Source organism: Leptodactylus fuscus, chromosome 9 (assembly GCF_031893055.1).
Source record: "Leptodactylus fuscus isolate aLepFus1 chromosome 9, aLepFus1.hap2, whole genome shotgun sequence".
Taxonomy (NCBI): domain Eukaryota; kingdom Metazoa; phylum Chordata; class Amphibia; order Anura; family Leptodactylidae; genus Leptodactylus; species Leptodactylus fuscus.
In genome coordinates, this window is record NC_134273.1 from 34,966,354 (window position 1) to 34,987,437 (window position 21,084).

Consider the following 21,084-nt stretch of genomic DNA (forward strand, 5'->3'; position numbering starts at 1 on the left):
TTGATGGAGGAGCGGAGGTTCTTGGCCAAAATCTCCAGGTAGGCCGTGCTATCCATCTTCCCATGGATGCGGACCAGATGGCCAGGCCCCTTGGCTGAGAAGCAGCCCCACAGCATGATGCTGCCACCACCATGCTTGACTGTAGGGATGGTATTCTTGGGGTCGTATGCAGTGCCATCCAGTCTCCAAACGTCACGTGTGTGGTTGGCACAAAAGATCTCGATCTTGGTCTCATCAGACCAGAGAACCTTGAACCAGTCTGTCTCAGAGTCCTCCAAGTGATCATGAGCAAACAGTAGACGAGCCTTGACATGACGCTTTGAAAGTAAAGGTACCTTACAGGCTCGTCTGGAACGGAGACCATTGCGGTGGAGTACGTTACTTATGGTATTGACTGAAACCAATGTCCCCACTGCCATGAGATCTTCCCGGAGCTCCTTCCTTGTTGTCCTTGGGTTAGCCTTGACTCTTCGAACAAGCCTGGCCTCGGCACGGGAGGAAACTTTCAAAGGCTGTCCAGGCCGTGGAAGGCTAACAGTAGTTCCATAAGCCTTCCACCGAATGATGCTCCCAACAGTGGAGACAGGTAGGCCCAACTCCTTGGAAAGGGTTTTGTACCCCTTGCCAGCCTTGTGACCCTCCACGATCTTGTCTCTGATGGCCTTGGAATGCTCCTTTGTCTTTCCCATGTTGACCATGTATGAGTGCTGTTCACAAGTTTGGGGAGGGTCTTAAATAGTCAGAAAAGGCTGGAAAAAGAGATAATTAATCCAAACATGTGAAGCTCATTGTTCTTTGTGCCTGAACTACTTCTTAATACTTTAGGGGAACCAAACAGAATTCTGGTGGTTTGAGGGGTTGAATAATAAATGACCCTCGGAAGAAACTTTTCACAATTTAAAAAAAAATTAAACAAAGAAATAACATTATTTTTTGCTGCAGTGCATTTCACACTTCCAGGCTGATCTACAGTCCAAATGTCACAATGCCAAGTTAATTCCGAATCTGTAAACCTGCTAAATCTGCAGGGGGTTGAATACTACTTGTAGGCACTGTATATATGCAAGTCCAAAAGATAAGGCACATGTGCGCTTGAGAAAGCGCCTGTTTTCAGCATGAAACGGCTGTTGCCTTCGCCTCCATGCTATCTCTCCCTCCCTGAATGTTTTTATTCAAGTTCAGAATAAAGGACTAATTTTTAAACGTAGATACTTACCTGGGTGAGTTCCCCCCGCTTCTCTTTTTTCTTTTTCATTATATATATATATATATATATATATATATATATATATATATATATATATATATATTCACCAGCAGTTCTAAAGTGTGAGGTTAGAAGTCAGCAACCAGTGAAGCATACAATGTGACGAAAGCAAAATGTGACATGCTACTAAAGAAACGTCTGGGTATGTTCCCCACACAGGTCTTATAATCTGCGGCACAAATTAAATGTGCGGATTGCTTGAAATCCCTCACATTTGCTGAGAAAAGTGATTGATGGTCCTATGTGAAAATCTGGGTTTACTCAAAATGTTTCTCTCTGGCTCCTGATATCATCAGCGAAGCGTAAAGAAATTCTGTGACATGATGGATTGCCAAGCATCCCAGAACCTCAAGACAAGTAACATTTAGGAGAAATCTGCAGAGTTAAGTGTAAGTAACAGCATGGCCCCATGCTAATTGTACTGCAAAGAATAATTGGATTGTCTCAATATACGGCTGAGGTTGTATCAGCACTGGATAAAGTCCAAGCCAGCGGAAACTAATGGACAAAAATGAGCATAAAATACACAATAGAATAAACTATTACATTATTACATTATGTTATTATTTACATCGACTGGGGCTGCTCATTACTAAATCTGAGGGGCATAAAAATGATAAACTAAACTCCAGTCCTGTTATTAACAATAGTGAAAACTAATATGGAACAAGAACAAGATTTTGTAGGTTTCAGAAAGTGATCCCCTCCAGCTGGTCTTTGAAGTGCGACCTGTACCCTCCCTGCTTCCCTATAGCTCCTATCACTGTTAGGCTCTTTCACTGTGTTGGTCAGTACTGTTGTCCTGTTACATTATGGCAGGGGAACAACCAAAACAACAGAATGCTGGATCCATTACATAAGAAACACCAAAGGTACCCCAATGGGCACCACAGACTTATAATGGGTGCATTTGCTTTCCATCATGATGTCCATAATATTACCTTTCCAGCTTATATGATGGACTCTGAATGAGGCTCCAAATGTGAACAGAGCTGGATTTCTAATGTATGCACCTAATATGGGCAACCTCCCATCCTGTCAACAGTCAGATCTCATTGTAGAGCCAGTAGGCCAATCTACTGTGTCTGGTGACTCCTGTATCTCTTCTCCCAGGTCCATCACTTACCTTCTATAAATTACATACCGTATTTTTCGGACTATAAGACGCAAATTTGGGGGGAAAAGAAGGGTGCGTCTTATAGTCCGAATGTGGCGCCTGGCACCCGCCGTAATAGAGAGGCGGATGTCGGCAAGGGATAGACGCCGGGGCCTGAGACATCGCTGCGCTCCTCTGCCCTGCATGAAGCCAGCAGCGGCAGGGGCGATGCTATTCTGCTCCTCCGTCCCCCCGCCGCTGGCTTCATGCAGGGCAGAGGAGCGCAGCGATGTCTCAGGCCCCGGCACCTGTGCCTGCGTCTATCCCTCGCCCGGCATCCGCCTCTCTAGTACAGCGGATGCCGGGTCAGTATCAGCGGCCCCTTCTCCCCCGGAGCCCGTCCCCACCGGCCCCGTACCTGTGAAGTTGCAGGCCGGCTCCTGCGCGGCGATATCGCAGGAGCCGACCTGTTCGGGTGACAGCCGGGAGCCTAATGAGGCTCCCAGGCCTGTCATTGCTATATATTAGTATTGCGGCTGGGCCTAGGACCAGCCGTAATACTAATAGACAGAATGTCCCATAGACCGCAATACAGTGTATTGCCGTCTATGGGACTTGCAATCAAGTGACCGCAGGTTCAAGCCCCCGGTGGGGGAATAAAATCGCAAAAAAAAAAAAAAAAAAAAAAAAAACTTTAAAAATATATAATAAAAATATGAAATAAATAAAAGTTCTAAATCACCTCCTGTCCCTAGAATATATATATATATAAAAGTAGAAAATCATATATCATAAACCACCGGGTTTTTTTTCAATACAAGGTGATCTAAGCAATATATAGTCCCCAAAATGGTATAACTAAAAAGTACTTCTGGCCCCGCAAAAAAAAAACACTCTATGCGTCCCCGTACAGCTGCAGGGTCACCTGTCAATGTGGCCTTGCAGCTGTTGCAAAACTACAACTCCCATATATTAAATATTTTACCATTTTTTGCTTCAAATTTTTTTTTCCCTATTTTCCTCCTCTAATACCTAGGTGTGTCTTATAGTCCAGTGCGTCTTATTGTCCGAAAAATACGGTACATATCGACTACTATCTATTGCTTGTTTCTTCCATTCTGCAAGTTCCCCCTGTAGCCCTGTATCTATTCCTGGACTATTGGCATTTCATACACATTACTTTCTCACTTCTAGATCATTTAAAATACTTCTAAAGATGCTCAGTCTCCTTTGGATGGCACTTCCTTTCATAAGATGATGACAGCTGGAGGGGCATAAGACCATAAATGTCAATCAGTATCCTCTATAGTAACACACTGTGCAGTAGATCCTAAAGGAGGAGTCTAAATGACATGTACGACCATGAACTTCTCAAGCTGCTGCCATTCCATGGATAAAAGTGACATCCAGGCGAGACAGGGAGGGACAATTTTGGAACTCCTGAAAACAATCTTCATTAAAGTTAAAATGTGTTTACAGTGAATATGTATGAGGGATGGTACAGTACGGGTGAGGAGCATGTATAGCTGAAGTGACCAAAGTAAGCAGAGGGACAGATAGAGCCGTAAGAAGGAACCAACCAGCAGTTTGAAATACCAGTTTTATACACACAGAAATATAACTTTCATTTACTGCATAGCACGCCATGCACACTTCTTTGATTGAACTATATCATTATCAACCACAGTAATCCCCAAATGTAACTATCCCACAATGGTGCCCTAGGACATCTATTCAATCTCACTCTCCACTTCATTACTATATGAAGAGATTCTTAAGAAAGAAAGCAGTATCACTGAATATCCTGGGACAACAGGTCCTCCAAACATACAGTGGTGTTTTAGAATTAAAGGGGTTGGCCACTTTCAGACCAATTTTGAGAGACAAATGTTATGGTTTGTATAATAAAAAGTTGTACAATTTTCAAACATACTTCCTGTATCAATTCCTCACAGCTTTCTAGATCTCTGCTTGCTGTCATTCATTCTGTTACTTTTGGTGGATAAAAGTCTGGCCATGGTCATGTGATTTACGGTCCATGGTCATTGGGTATTGGATGTGGTGCATCTGATCCTAGGTTTAGATTTTGAGTCCCCTCTATAGCTTCTACACCTTTTAGTGAAGAAGGTGGAGTTTGATCTTGATGTTCCCTGTTTTTTCTCTTTAGATTCAATGGGTGGTAATAGTCTGAAATCTTGCTGAAGAGGGGGGCTTCTTTTGTATGTAGTGTCATGGTAGAGATAGGAGGGTCCTGTAATGATTTTTGTAGGTGTCCTGATGACGTTGGTGTTAAAGTGGCAGGAAGGCCTAAATGGTATAAAGATACCATTTGATTTACTGTTTGGCTTTAGTTTATTAGATCAATGGGCGTTTGTATACATCTGTGGGTCATTACCATAAGTTGCAGTATAGAGATCATTAGTTTGCATATGTACTATTGATTGGCCAACTTTATATGAATATTTTGTCCTCACGGGACTTATATACGGACTTTTACTTTATTTCTATTTCAAACCAATTACCGTATATACTCGAGTATAAGCCTATATGACCATCATTGTCTATGACCAGCAGCAATATCAATGTATAGAATCTCCCATAAAATAGTGGGGAAAAAAAAAGCTTTAAAAAAAGTTCTAAATCCCTCCTTTCCCTAGAATACATATAAAAGTAGAAAATGACTGTGAAACACATACACATTATGTATCCCTGTGTCTGAAAGTGCCCGGTCTACTGAATATAGGGTATCTGCAGTGCTCCTCTTCAGTCGGAAAGGGGTTAATAGGAGCACTGCAGATACCCTATGTTCAGCCAGGCTGAATTCCAAGAGGGGGAAAAAAAATCCCAGTCCTCAAGCTCAGGGAAGGGGCAGACAGACAACCAAAACACCCCCTCCCCTTTCCCAGCATCTACTGCACCCAAAAACTCCGACCATTTAAATTTTTGAAATTTTCCAGTAGCTGCTGCATTTCCCCCCTCGGCTTATACTCAAGTCAATAAGTTTTCCCAGTGTTTTGTGGTAAAATTAGGGGCCTCGGCTTATACTCGGGTCGGCTTATACTCGAGTATATACGGTATTCTATTTTAAGATAATTTTCACCTTGTATTCTTCAGTGAGTCTGTTACTGCTAATTTTGAAACAGCATGGGTTCATGATCGACACTTGAAAAAAGGATAGATAAAATTCCCCGAAACACGGTGTGTCACAGATTGATCTTGGTTATTCTGAATAAAAGTTATTGGTTCATTATTTTGGATCTGCGTAGTCCGAATTCTCTGGTCCAAATAATTGCATTCCATTTACATTTTTCGTAGTGTTTACCAGTGACAGCAGCGATCCAGTTCTTCAGTTTGTTTTCGCTATATATTTGGTTGTGTTAAGAAACACAACCAAACTAGGTGAGAAGGCAATTACCATTTTGGATTCACCATATGTCTAAGTGATAATGCACGACACTTTGTTCAGTGCTTGTGTTTTCTGTGTGTTTGCACCAGTTGCTTCGGTGTCATCTCTTGCCTCCCAAGTTTTGTCTGCTCTCCAAGATCAATTCCGCCATTGTGCAGAAGCTGCAGATTAGCCTCAGTGGTCACGTGACTGCTGAGACCAATCAGCGGCCTCAGCACAACACTGGAAGACGCCACTGGAGCACATGAACCAGGAGGTGCAGGAGGACATCGGAGCAATGGGGACAGAAGACTATACTTTTTTTAAAAAAAATAAAAATTATTTCACTGCCACCAGCTTATTTAAATTTAAAAAATATTGTCCATTTTTACCTGGACAATCCCTTTAATTTTAAATTTTGCAGCGTTTTAAAGATTTTCTCTAATCATCTTAGTAGTTACATCTGTTGTCTTTATTGGTTGCCATTGGATATGACAATTAATAGATAAGTTTCTATGGTCTGGGACTTGTCAGAAACCCATTCATGATGTCCTTATTGTGGCCAGGTTATCAGGCAGGGACACTACATGTACGAGAAGGTAACCTGGCCATGATAAGGATATCAAGTCTGGATTTCTGAGGAGTCCCAGACCATTGAAAGTTTCTGTATTTAGCATGGCAAGACATAAGAGTGTCACCGCTATGATGGTTAGAGAAAACCTTTACAACTCTTCATAATGTCTAATTCTTTATACTGTATTTGCAAATATGTTTCAACTATTAGCTGTCTAAAATTGAATTATAGTTAATTTTCATGGGAAGACCCCTTTAAGGCATTCCTGGTTGTTGGGTTTTTAGCTTGGTATTAACTATTGAACCTGAATTTCAACATATCCCTGACTATTCTCCTGCCTAGCTCTTTCAACACTAAGCCTACCTAGTACATGTGCTATTCTTTGACATGACTCCTGGTTATCTTTGGGCTTCTTTCATTCCTTGGTTTAGCACTTGCTGTCTGTTGTCCTGATGACTATTCCAGATATCATTTCTGACCACACTACAGCTTCAGAATCTGAGAATATCCCTTCAGTGACACCTCCTTGTGGGAATAGAGTGTGAAAATTCCTTAAACTCCTTACCCCAGTACAGTCCGGCATGCAATGAATTGTGTACATTTCGATAAGTGCAGATGGTATATTTGTAATGACAGTGGTCCCTTATATTTCTGTATTTTATTACCCAGCACAGAAAGGACTTGTATCGGTTTCCCCATCACTCACTTTTATTACGCTTACGTCAATTTCCCACCCTTGCTTGCTAAAAACACAGTTTGCAAAGAGGAGAACTGCACAGATCCTTGCCATGGAGTAGCAATAGGGATGTGACTAAATAGGATGAGCCCTCTCTGTAAGGAGACACAGCTATATTATTTCAGAACTGTTGAACCATTATATGACATTTTTGTTTGTATACTGGATCATGAAGTTTATGGTATGTATGTCATTTTGTATAACTTTGTTGTATGGATACCTCTGACAATGAAGACTTCACAAAATACACTGAGAAGGTCAGCATATGTAAAAGCCTGTTCTCAAGCTATAGTGAAAGAAATGTGCTGCCTTATATCTTCTGCTGCATTTGACTGTCTCAGAAATGCATTGCAAAAAATATGCTGGCCTGGTCGAGATAAGGAAATGGTATTAAAATGATGTTTGAATATTTTCTTATCTTACATGTGTTGGTCATGACATTTTCTGTATCTCCCGCCATACAACCCGATTGCAACTTAACATTCAAGGAAATGACTCTAAAATAAATCTGTTTTCCCAGACTGACAAGTCTAGTTGGGTTTGTCTACTGCAAATCGGAGGTCATTTAAGGGTCACAAACGCCAATTTATTTTTTATATTCTTTTGAGGCAATAAAAAGGAAAAAAGTAACAATGCTTACAGTTCCAAAGTATGAGAGACATTAGAAAGTGCAAATATTACACAGGACGGGCGACAAAAACTTTTAAGAATGGACATAAACTTTGTACCATAGCATCAATCAGCTAGGTTTTCAGTACTGTGGAAAATTTTTAGCAAGGTAAGAAAAAAATGCTAAAAAATAAGAATGCTAAAATAAAAATCTTCCCAAAATTACTGAAAAATAAAGAGTAACCTAAATCTCATCAGTATTTGGTGTGACCACCCTTCGCCTTCCATTAATTCTTCTGGGTACACTTACAGACTGGTACTCAGCAGGGAAGTTGTTCCCGCCATCTTGGAGAATGGTCTTCTGTGGATGTAGGCTTGCTCCAAACCTTTTGTCACTTCAGGTAATACCAGACAGACTGGATGATGTAGAGATCATTGTGATCTGTGGGGGTCATATCATCACTCCTCCTCCAGAGGGCACTCACACCAAAATATACTAGTAGATGCATTTTAGATTTCTCTTTTGTTCATTAAAGGGGCTCTATCAGCAAAATCATGCTGATAGAGCCCCACATATGCGTGACTAGCCTTTAAAAAGGCTATTCAGGCACCGTCAATGTTATATTAAACTAAACCCCCCCCCCCAAAAAAAAAAAAAAAAAAAAAAATGGCCTGTGCGCATGCGCAGTAGCATGCTGCTTCTACTACGGCTACTGCGCATGCGCCCGGGCCATTTTTTTTAGCAAATGTCAGTTCGCGAGCGCCGGAGGAAGAGGAGGCGTGGATGAAGAAGACGTCGGACCCTGAATGCCCGCACGTTCGGTAAGTTTATCACATTCTGTTTTAGGCTATTCACGCATGATTTTGCTGATAGAGCCCCTTTAACTTTTGCATTTTGTTAATTGACAAAAGAGACTATCAACACTTCAATTTCTGAAAGTATTCTTACTTTGTATTTCAGAAGGGGATTTTTATATTTACAACCTCTATTTTACAGTAAATACACCCATTCAACTATTGTGTCTAGATCTATACCTTCAACCGCTATACAAAGTCAACAGGATGAAATTTGCCGAGTATTTCATGCAGTAATGTTTCTGCAGCAGCCAAGTGACCAGTTCTTTGTCCGGGCACTGAGTGAAGCAGCCCTCTCTCCCTCTAGCATGGCACAACTTAAAGACTATAAATTGCTCTGTCAACTATATGTACAAAAAGATTTCTTTCTATTTGTTCGCAGCGAATATAACTTCCAAGATCATCTACAACAACTAAAATCCAAAGCAGCGGTACAAACAACCAACAAATACTTCTGTGCTTAGTTATGGGTGGGCCTACTATAGCAGGGATCAGCAACCTCTGGCGCTCCAGCTGTTGTGGGACTACGACTTCCAAGGAGCGCTATATATCCCAGAACCTTGAGAGCCGAAGGCTGACAATCCTTGCACTAAAGCTTGTATTTGCAAAGCAAAACAAGTAAATATCTTGGATACTGGCTTTCAATAAGTTTGCTGGTTACAACCTCTACCACCCCACCCGCAAATATTTAGTTCAGTAGCGTCTAAAGTGAACTGTGAGGATGACATAACACATCTGCAAAAGCAACACTAAGCTTGGTGAACGGTTTGATGACTTTTGTTCTTGCTACGCATTTGTATTTCCAACACACACTACAGGTCACAGCACTACGTCTTTCCTCAAAAGGTACAATCTCAACATTTTTCAGCTGGGATCAAGGATACGTATTATGTTACCCACAAATGTCTAACTGATAGTGCTCAGCAAGAAATCTCGATGCAAACTATGTAACCAGTATGTGATTTGTTACAGAAAGTAACACCATGGGGGGGAATACTACCATTTCTCAGTTAAAGGGAACATGTCATGTTGATTTGGGACACTAAACTGCCCACATATCCTTATGGACCGAGGATTTAGTGTCCAAAATAGTACTCTTTTACTGCTATCTATGCCTGTGATAAAAATAAGAAAACATTTATACTTACCTGGCTCCTATACTTCCGTCAAGGCAAGGGAGTACGCTTCGGCTGCAGTCCATACATGTCGAACTTCAGGTGCATGCACAGTGTAGCCAAGGTGTACATCCCTGCTTTCAATGAACAACAACACAGGAGCAACAGACATGAATCGGATGTGACTCATCTCTAGGTAAATTTAAATGTATAAAGCCCGAATAGGTGGCATTGCTACGGGTCTATATGAGACACTCAACCTCTTCCCCTATGGCCCCATTGCCATTAGGACCTATGAGTGGTTTAGTGTCCCAAATCGACCTTACAGGTTTTCTTTAAGCAACAAAGTGGTATATGGAGACTTATTTTCAGGCAATGTTCCATGGGAAAAATATTCAAATTTGCTCATACCAGCCATAACAGAGTTACCCATTTACAGACAGTACTATTTCGGGGTGTCAGCCCCTTATAGTACAGAGTAGGGTTACTGGGTGGCTGGATGAAATGCCTTAAGACTGTAATACTGAGAAGATATCATGGCTGATAACAGTCTGAGGAGACTTATGGACCATGTAACGTTTGATGAGAACTATAAAGGTTATCATTTACATTCCTGGATATATAACTGGCATGGTGCATCCCGCTGGGCTTAAAAACACTGTGATTTTGATTTTACGGGGCGTACATCTTGGAGAGTTACTTTCTAGGGGTAGGAGACAAAATATTTCATGCTGGGCCTCATCACGATGGATTACATTTCTCTGCACAATAGTTTGCTGTGAATATTCTGTTTAGAGTTATTACACCACATAAATGTTAGTACAAAGTGTTACATTTTACTGTTCTGGGTGACATGATTTAGTTTTCCCTTACTATAGGCTTGTATACTGCTGGGTATTATCCCTAAAGTTTTCTTGCCATTACTAAAAGAACAAACAGACAGATACTTTATAACAAAAATTATTTTCCATCTCGGCTCACAAAACAAGGTCCTCGTGTCACTATAATAATTGGGTTTTTCCTCCTGCCCCTTTCTGATTGCAAGCAAATGATGCTCGATGTCGTCACTGAATTGCTGTCAATACTATGTAAAGGGAGGAGGCTCCAGTACATGAAGGGGAGGAGGGGGGGCAGCTCTGACTACAGAGGTGACACTGATGTGACTATTGGGGAAGTGGGTCTGTTGTGATGATACCAATACTGTGACGACTGTGACTATTTAGAAAGTTGGGGGTGTTAGAAGCGTGTTCTGACCTTGCATTGACAATCACAAAGTACCTGAACAGCAGAACTTGTAAGTTTTAACTCTTATTTCCAGAGCGCACAACTCAAAAGGAACAGTGACTCTTGTGACCCCTAAGAAAGTGGGAGAGAGATAGTGCTGCTGCTTAGTGCTGGGTGACATATGGCAGGATTATGGAACTAATATCATTAGGGTATAGAAGTAGCATTACTTCATCTGATGTGTTCCATTGTAAAATCTGAAACCAAATTCCATACAAAACCATTGAAAAAGTACAGGGTGGGCCTTTTATATGGATCCAACTAAATAAAATGAGAATGGTTGGTGAGATCAACTTCCTGTTTATGGCACATTAGTATATGGGTGGGGGAAAACTTTTCAAGACGGTTGGGGAATGTGACGGCCATTTTTAACTCGGCCATTTTGGATCCAACTTTAGTTTTTTCAATAGGAAAAGGGTCATGTGACATCAAACTTATAGAGAATTTCACAAGAAAAACAATGGTGTGCTTGGTTTTAACGTAACGTTACAGGTTTACTTTTGGAAATATTAGCGTAAGTCTTGTAGAAAGAAATTTGCAACTCTATAATCACTGTTTTGAAGGCAATTGTCCTCCGATGTGGGACTATGCAAAGAAGGCATAAAGGGGTCACAGGTTATCGGCTGATTGAGTGATGGATGAAAATTGTCAAGCATGATGGCCTAACTGGTAAAAGTGCAGAACATTCTTGTTAGTTTGGTTATGCTAGATAAATCACTACACCTAAAAAGGTACGCAATGTGTGAACTCAGCCAGAAGAATAGAGCCAGTTAGAAAAACGTACACTTACCTTGAGTACTGTAGTCATCCTGAAAAAATATATTCTCATTTTTCTCAAGAATGAAACTTTGTCGGGGCAAACTGTCTTCATATAGTTTTCTCTCAGTCAATATCAATTGCTTAACTACAACCAATGAAATAAAAGACAATCATAATTAGATATAGATACATGATATATAGTTTGTAACGTTCTTTATCTGCATATACTGGTTCATTTCCACATAAAACCATCCAATACCGACAAACACTGCTCAGGTGTTCCTTCATTTCTCCTAGGGCTAAAGAATATAAATGCCATATCCTATGAAATATCAGATACTCAAGCTCTTATAAAAAACAAAGTTGAAAAAAACGTCAAAATGTGGATCTTAGATCTTGTCAAGGTCATTACAAATAAACTTACAAGTCTATGAAGAAGACAAATATCTGGAAACTTAGTGTTCTTATTAATTACTTTTGCTTAGTGGCAACATATTACAGAGCAGATTACATGAATTATCAACCACTCTCATTTAATAGGTCTCACAATCCAAATTCCCTATCAGTATGTTTTTATAATGTGGGAAGAAACTGGAGTACCCCCAGAGGAAACCCACACAGGAATAATGGTAAGATTCAAAGCCAGAATCTCAGTACTACAAGGCAAGTACTGCTAGCCACTGAGCCACTGCGCTGCATATGGATATCATTATAAGTAAGGGAACCGTCTACAGACACTGCTGTATTCTGGCCAGCAGGAAATGGCATCTCTTTCACTTCATCCTTGTCTTGATATTCACGCACTGGCAATGGTGTGAGCTCTGCTTCTGAGGAAGTGCCATCCATGTATGGAGAGTAGGTTGCACAAACCAAATTCTGCAGGTCACCAAAATGTCCCCTATACAGTATAAAGAGCTGTCTGCTTCCACAAATCTACACTGTTTAGTCCTTTGTGGTGGCTTCGGATATCAGGTGGTTAGTGGGGTGCCAGGTATGGGACTACCACTGATCTGTTATTGATGACCTATACTAAGAATAGGTCCCCAATATCTAAAGCTTGAAAAAACCCTTAAAGCATTACATATAACAGACATTACCTTCAGGGTCCTCCCCTTGTTTCACAGTTGACACTCTAAAAGCCTTTGGTCGATCAAATCTGGCTTTAGCTGATACTTTGTCTTTAGTACTCCACATTCTCACAAGGATCTGATGCTTTAAGGCTTTCAATAAAACGTCTTTGGTGACGAAGCATTCAACACTGTGGCTCCAAGTCAACCAAGTTTTCTCATTTTCTTGCCATGGTTTTATTATCTGAAAATAAAGTGGTATATTTATGTGATTTTGCTGCACTCACATGAATTAAACACATGCCTCGGACATTTACTGCACGCACAATACACACATTACTTACGCTGGGTTCACACCAGCGTTCGGGTCTCCGTTATCAGGTTTCCGTCTTCTGCAGACAGAAAACGGAAACCTGTCAGATCATGACCAGCAATGAGCGCCCATGAGCGTTTTATGCTCTCCACGGCAAAACCATTTTTTTTTAAACCGGACACAAAGTCCTGTGTTCGGTTAATAAAAAAAAAACGATTTAGCGGCGGAGAGCATAAAACGCTCACGGGGGCTCACTGCCGGACACTTTTCCAACCCATTCAAACGAATGGGTTTGAAAAATGCCATCAGGTTTCTGTCTCCTGCCCAATTTCGAGCAGGAGACAGAAACCTGCAAAACGGAGACCCCGGGCGCAGATGTGAACGAGCCCTTAAACGCTACATCTACCTTACATTTTAAACACCCAACAGTAACACAAAAAAAATACAAATGCTGAAAAATAACAGTATTTATATGCGAATCTTTAGAGTACTGCAAATTTCTGAATTCTATGGATGATTCTGTATCCCCACCTGTTGGTCATGAGGTGTACTGCAACTGCAACTGATAAGGTTTTAAAGGAGAAAAACCTACATGGTTGAGTTCACATATTTGAAGCGCATTTCCAGGCACAAGCACTTCATTGCACTACGTCCTCTCACCACCCACACCTAATGACAATAGAAGAAATCCTAAAATACACTGAATAAGTAGTTTATAAGTCTGAGTATTCATGAACAGAGGCTTCGCCCACCTTCCCAGAGATGACTAACAGCTTTGTAGCTCTGTTTCTACATACAGTATAAAGCAGTATGTCAATCGCTGTAATGTAAGGGGAGCGTTCCCGTCATGAATATACCAGAAACTAGTCAGCTGTATTTTTTGATGGTTCCTATTAGCCAAGCAGCATTTTTTTTTGTCACTTCACGCTAACAGAAGAAGAGACCTGACTCTACATATGTTATACATTACATGAGACTCTGCAGTATGACAGATTTGCTTCAGGCAACGATTTTGGCAGCAACACCTGTCAAGTTATAGTTCAATAGTCGTACACTGGATGTATGAACCTGAAGAAGTGTCTTTTTTACCACAAAACACGTAGTTCGGAATAAAGAATACAGCTTCAGTAAACCTATCTGGAAATCTTGATCTGGTAGTGGACACCCAACTTTCCTAGGTTTGGAGCAGAGTTATTTCTATGATAGCTGAGCATCCCTCCAAGTCCGAGCACATGTAACGAAGAAACACCCCGTGGGGTGACTGGTGGGTAAATGTAAGCATTATGAGCTTTGAGCCAATGCCTCCAGTCATACAACACTAGTAGTTGAGGGCACCTATATGTAATATATATACAACTCCAAAGTGATCCTTCCTAGTTTGAGCCTTTTTACTCTCCTTATTCTAGGTTTACCTTTGAAGCACTTGCAGACATCGCAGCCAGTAAATGAACCTTACAATTACATTAATAAATGTTCATTTGTACTAACAAAGATTCATTCTCTCAGTTTGTATGACAGTAACTACCCGTATTTTTCAGACTATAGGACGCACTGGACTATAAGACAACCTAGGTTTTAGAGGAGGAAAATAGGGGAAAAAAATTTTGAAGCAAAAAAAATGGTAAAATATTTAATATTCGGGAGTTGTAGTTTTGCAACAGCTGCAAGGCCACATTGACAGGTGACCCTGCAGCTGTACGGGGATGCATAGAGCATTTTTTTGTGGGGCCAGATGTACTTTTTAGTTCTACCATTTTGGGGAATTTCTATTGCTTAGATCACCTTTTATTGAAAATAATTTTTTGAAAAAAAAAAAAAAAAACACAGCGGTTTGAAAAATATCAGTAGACCGGGCATTTTCGGACACAGGGATTCCTAATGTGTATGTGTTTCACAGTAATTTTCTACTTTTATATATAGTCTAGGGAAAGGAGGTGATTTAGAAGTTTTATTTATTTTATTTTTTTTAAAGCTTTTTTTTTTTCCCCACTATTTTATTGCCCCTTCCCCCTAGGTGGCTTGAACCTGCAATCATTTGATTGCAAGTCCCATAGACGGCAAAAGAAGTGTATTTCCGATTCTAGGGAGAATTCTCTACATTAATATTACGGCTGGTCATAGACCAACCGCAATAGTAACATAGCAGTGACAGGCCTGGGAGCCTTCAGTTGGCTCCCGGCTGTCACCAGAACAGATCAGCTCCTGCGACCTCGCCGCGCAGGAGCCAGCCTGCAACTTTAAAGGTATGGGGGGGGGGGGGGGGGTATTCTACAGTTTGGGGGGAAGGGGGGTGTTAAGTTTTAATGCCCGCAATTAGAATGCATTCTAATTGCGGGCATTAGCTTTGGGCCTCCACATATAGCGGAGAGCGGCCGCCATTATTCTTACATTCCCGGCATCCCGGCAATAGAACGGCGGATGCCGGGAAGGGTTTTAGACGCTGGCACAGGTGCAGGGGCCTGCAGCATTGCCACACTCCTATCGCTGCAGGCCCCGGCACCTGTGCCGGCGTCTAAAACCCCCTTCTCGGCATCCGCCGTTCTATTGCCGGATGCCGGGTCTGTAAGTCCACATTCGGACTATAAGATGCACCCTCATTTTCCCCCTATATTTGGGGGGAAAAAAGTGCGTCTTATAGTCCGAAAAATACGGTATTTCATAATGCACATGAAAATGCCACAGTGAACATTCGATCAATGGCTGCTTTATCTGTAACACCAAAACCTATGGAGATCAGACCCGAGAATACATAATACATAGATAATAAAGGTATTGGATCGAATGTAAGGCTCTGCTCACAGCAAATTAAATTCATTAAGAATTAAAACTTAATCATTTTTGCAAATTTAAATAATTAAAAATTTTACAGTTCTAAAGATTGTCTCTAACCATCTTAATCTTGACCAATTCCGCATGAATATGATATGATGGCAGAAACTTTCTATGGTTAGAAAACCATCCAGAATTTCTTTCTTGTGTCCGGGTTATCTTCTAATCCATGTAGACTCCCTGTCTGATAACCCGGACACAATAAAGACATCATGGTTGGACTTCCAACAAGTTCTAGACCAAAGAAAGAAGTCATAACCCAGTACAATAAGTAATTTTTTTTTACTGCATACCTTTGTACTGTCTGGGCAATTTTGCCTAAAAATAAAAATACGGGTCTTTTTGTTTTGTATTTAATCTCAATTTTCTTACTTTTGTTTAAAGAAACTAAAAACAAAAAAAAAAAACCTTTAGTGAGCTAACACAGAGAGAAAGAGTCAGAAGACGTTTCCTCATCCTATAACCCAACTATTAGCTATAGTGAAGAACCTGTTGATCATAGCTTGCGGGGGTAGGAGAAAACATGGGTATGTTAGACTCCGAGTGGGGCTAACATTGATTTTACAATTCTGAAGAAATAGCAAACTGCTTTACACAAAATAATGTAGTCTATTACGCTACTCTATAGCTCTCTTTGGCCCCTTGTCGGATGTTGAATGACCACCATGTATTAAATCTTCTCTATATAACATCATGGCAGCTGTAAGAGTTACCAAATCTCACTAGAGAGACGATTACTTCACATGTATATTTTTACAGCGCATTGACTACACAATAGTCATCATCACTATATAGACATTGGGCAGAAAGTATTATTGCAGCCATTGCATTCGGTTCATGACTGAACTCTAAGAGCAATAAGTCTGCCTAACGCTGAAATTCCAAAGTTTCAAACTTGCCCCACATATCCAGTATGCAATATATAGTGTATAGTTATTTGCAACTATTTCAAGTCAACTTTTATTTCAAAGACCATAAAACTTTTCTTTTTCACTCACCCGGGTCTCATGCTCCATGTACAGCTTGGCCACAACCCCAAACATTACTACATCTACTTTAGTGGGTTCTGTGTCCTGAGGGAGAAGAAAGTATTCGAAGTGGAAATATTTCTGGGCTTTTGGGGCTTCAATGACCTTCTTGTGGTGCTTACTGTTGCCCTTTCCTTTGTGATCGGCATTGGAGTCATAGTCTTCTGAATAAATTATCAAACAGACAAAAGAAAGAATATTGTAAAGACTGAGAAACAAATCAGACTGTGTTCACATTATGGTTAGCATGTTTACACTTTGGGTGGGGGGGAAGGGGCCGCCAATATAGATCCGGCATCCACTGTAATAGGCGGATGCCGGGGAGGGTTAGACGCCGGCACATGTGCCAGGGCCTGAGACATTGCTACACTCCTGCCCTGCATGAAGCCAGCATTCCGCTCCTGCGTCCCTCCCCGCAATAGCAGCATCGCTCCTGCTGCTGGCTTCATGCAGGGCAGGAGTGTAGCGATGTCTCAGGCCCCGGCACATGTGTCGGTGTCTAACCCTCCCCGGCATCCGCCTTCCTAATACAGCGGATGCCGGGTCTATTGCGGCCACGTTCGGACTATAAGACGCACCCTTCTTTTCCCCCCAAATTTGGGGGAAAAAAAGTGTGTCTTATAGTCCGAAAAATACGGTACATTGTGAGCTCTATGTGGGCTCACAATCTACATTAAAAAAAAAATAAATAAGTCAACACCATAATGCAATAAGTTATCAAAAACCTTGACAGGCTGAACTTCACAACACAACCGCTGGGTGCCACACACATACCCATACAGGATACATAGCGTTTCACAGAATATTGCTAAATCATGTTATTTTGACAAGCTGATCATTTCATTACACAATTATCTCGAGAGTCGAGGAATGGAAAGATCTGTATAGGCCAAATATAGGTTCCAAGTTAAAGAGGACCTTTCACCACTTTTGGGCACATGCAGTGTTATATACTGCCAGAAAGCCGACAGTGCGCTGAATTCAGCGCACTGTCGGCTTTCCCGATCTGTGCCCGGTGTAAAGAGCTTACGGTGCCGGAGTTCCTCCCCGCTCCACAGCACAGCGCGATTGGCGCCGCGAGGCAGAAGGACGTCTCTGGCTAATGGTCAGAAACGCCCTTCTGACCATAGAGCACTACGGTACCGGCACCGTAAGCTCTTTACACCGGGCACAGATCGGGAAAGCCGACAGTGCGCTGAAATCAGCGCACTGTCGGCTTTCTGGCAGTATATAACACTGCATGTGCCCAAAAGTGGTGAAAGGTCCTCTTTAAATGTAAATAGTACCATGTTTTTTTTTTTCTTTTAAAGACAACAGATGTGAAAACAAGTCAACAAAACCCATAGCTGTTAGATGTACAATATCTAAGCATTACTTCGATAAATTACCTTTCTTAGAAGGTGATGGGATAGCAAAACAGATGGTAAGTGTAAAGGTCACTGGGTGAGGCTCATCCTGGACATCTTTACTGGATGCCATGTCATGTGCTTCTGTGGTGGCTGACTGGTGACTCTCCGCCTCATACTGGCTATCTTTCTTAGGTCTCACTTTAGGTAACTCTGGAGAGGAGCAGTCAGTTCCGTAATCTGATAGATCTTCCTTTTGTGATGAAAATGTCCTTTGTTGGGATTTGGATTCACTGTCAGTAGGAACAGCACTGTCATAGTCTCCAGATTCTGCAGTAACCGTTTCCCTGGAATCCATATCTGTAAACATGTCGCCCGCACCTAACATAATGCCAGCGTCAGCCATCAGCAACTTCTTTGAAGCAGAATGATCATCAGATGGAAAATTACTACATGGAATTTCTGGGGGAAGAGAAAGGAAAAAAAAATATGTTTTCGAATTTTTTTTTTTACCTAAATAAAAAAATAAGTAGTTCATGGATTAGTTCCAGAACTTAAAGTGATCCTATCACTCACATACTATTTTTTCTAAGTACCACGTCAGAAAGGCTATTCATCTCCTACCTTGTCTTCTCTGTGCCGCCGTTCGCCTAAAATCTTGTCGGTTCTTGTCGGTATGCAAATTAGTTCCCTCGCAGCACTGGGGGTGTCCCCAATGCTGCAAGAGAACTCTCTCCAGCGCCGCCTCCATCTTCGCCAGGAGTGTCATCTTCAGCCTCTTCTTCCGGCAGTGGCTTGTAACTTCTAGGCCTCAGGCAGAACAGACTGCGCATGCCCACAGGCCACGAGAAAATGGCTACTTGCACAGTATTGTAAGCGGCCATTTTCTTGTGGCCTGTGAGCACGCACAGTCTGCTCTCTCTGCCCAGGGCCTAGAAGTTACAAGCCACCGCTGAAAGAAGAGGCTGAAGAGGACGCTCCTGACGAAGATGGAGGTGGCGCTGGAGTTCTCTCGCAGCATTGGGGACACCACCAGTGCTGTCTGAGCGCTGGGGCCCGACCCCAGTGCTGCGAGAGAGCTCATTTCCATACCGACAAGAACCGAGATTGTAGGCGAAAGGCGGCGTGGAGAAGACGACGAAAAGTAGGAGAAAAATAGCATATTTTAAGGCTATTCCAATGTGGTACCTAGAAAAAATTGTGTGTGAATGATAGGATCCCTTTAATAAACTTGTTTTGAGCTTCATTGGTTACTATAATATTACATAATGGGACCTGTTTACTAACCCCATCTCATACTACTGCAAACACAGACAGACAGTATGAAAATACCACAGATTTATCACAGGTAATGTTCGTAAAACTAGGTGTGTACAAAAAAAAAAAAAAACAATGCCCGAAAGTCCACAAGCAATACTTTATAAGCCTTCCACACCCCCAAAAGAAAACTAAGAAAAAAAAATATGTTGGAAACCTTAGGCTAAAGCTGTATATGTCAGGTCCACTATTGGATGTATGCAACAGATACCCTTCTGCGGTAAAACCCAGCCGAAAGCAGAAGATTCTACTACACAGGTTATGTGACATATCAAGACATAGGCGAGGGGTATACAGCGACATTGTGCAACCAAAGATCGCCTAGGCGCCCTGTGACTCCTTCACTAGTGTTATTTAATGTAGTCGCAGTGGCGTAACTACCGGGGTAACAGCTGCCACAGGGCCTGGGACATTAGGGGCCCGGTGACAGCCGCTACCCCTGTGTTGTTTTTCTTTTCTTAATAGGCTGTTACCGGCTGGAGAAATGGGCCCCATTTACTTTACTTAAGTGACGCCACGGGCCCCATAAACATCATTATTATACTCGGAGGGGTCTTTTCAGACCCCCAAGTATAATGATCGGAGGTCCAGGGGAGGTAAAGTAACATAAAAAAGCATGTTACTTACCTTTCCACGTTCTGGGCCTACTCCTGGACGCTCCCTTACGTCACATGACCCGGGATACAGGTCCTGGTCATGTGACATCCCAGACTTCATTGAAGAAGGCCAACATCACTGATGACTGCAGCGGAGCCGGAGATAGGTAAGTAACAGTGTTTTTTATGTTTATATCCCCCTCTCAGTCTCCGATTATTATAGTCTGGGGTCTGATAAGACCCCAGAGTATAATAATTGTTCATGGGTGTCCACAGTGGGACATAATACTGTGTGCAAGGGCCACTATGGGTTATAATAGTGTGTGTAGTGGCCACTATTGTGCATAATACTGTGTGCAGGGGCCACTATGGGACATAATACTGTGTGCAGGGGCCACTATGGGTTATAATAGTGTATGCAGGGGCCACTATGGGACATAATAGTGTATGCAGGGGTCACTATGGGACATAATACTGTGTGCAGGGGCCACTATGGGTTATAATAGTGTACGCAGGGGCCACTATGGGACATAATACTGTGTGCAGGGGCCACTAAGGTGAATAATAGAGAGCGCAGGAATGTGTGTGTGCGTGTGTGTGTGAGGGGGGGGTTGGTCGGGGTCTTCGGCGGGCGTTGGTCGGGCGGGGGGGGCCTGTCAAAAGCTCACCACGGGGGCCCGCTGTTCCTAGTTATGCCACTGCATATTATCATTATTTGTAGTGTATATAACGGCAACTAATAAATGTCATACAAGGAATTATTATCCAAAAGACATAGTGCACCTGTCCGCTACGGACTAATAGCCAACTATTTTATTTTTATACAGAAAGACAAGTCCATAGACAAAGAGTGTCCTTGATGGCCACAGCATATCACCAGTGGCCGCGTAATGTGTTCAGTGCAGTTT

The 21,084-nt window shown here is 41.9% G+C and overlaps 1 protein-coding gene across 1 annotated transcript in view; it reads right to left on the bottom strand.

The window, feature by feature from the left end:
* The window catches only part of CFAP92 (cilia and flagella associated protein 92 (putative)), a 64,308-nt gene extending 45,639 nt beyond the window's left edge, over nt 1-18,669 (bottom strand). The window contains exons 1-4 of the mRNA XM_075286155.1: nt 18,306-18,669; nt 16,888-17,081; nt 12,778-12,991; nt 11,712-11,825 (exon numbers count right to left, since the gene is read on the bottom strand). Of these exons, the coding sequence (XP_075142256.1) occupies nt 11,712-11,825; nt 12,778-12,991; nt 16,888-17,081; nt 18,306-18,669 (886 nt within the window). The remainder of the gene's footprint in view (nt 1-11,711; nt 11,826-12,777; nt 12,992-16,887; nt 17,082-18,305) is intronic.
* Between the last annotated feature and the right edge of the window lie 2,415 nt (nt 18,670-21,084).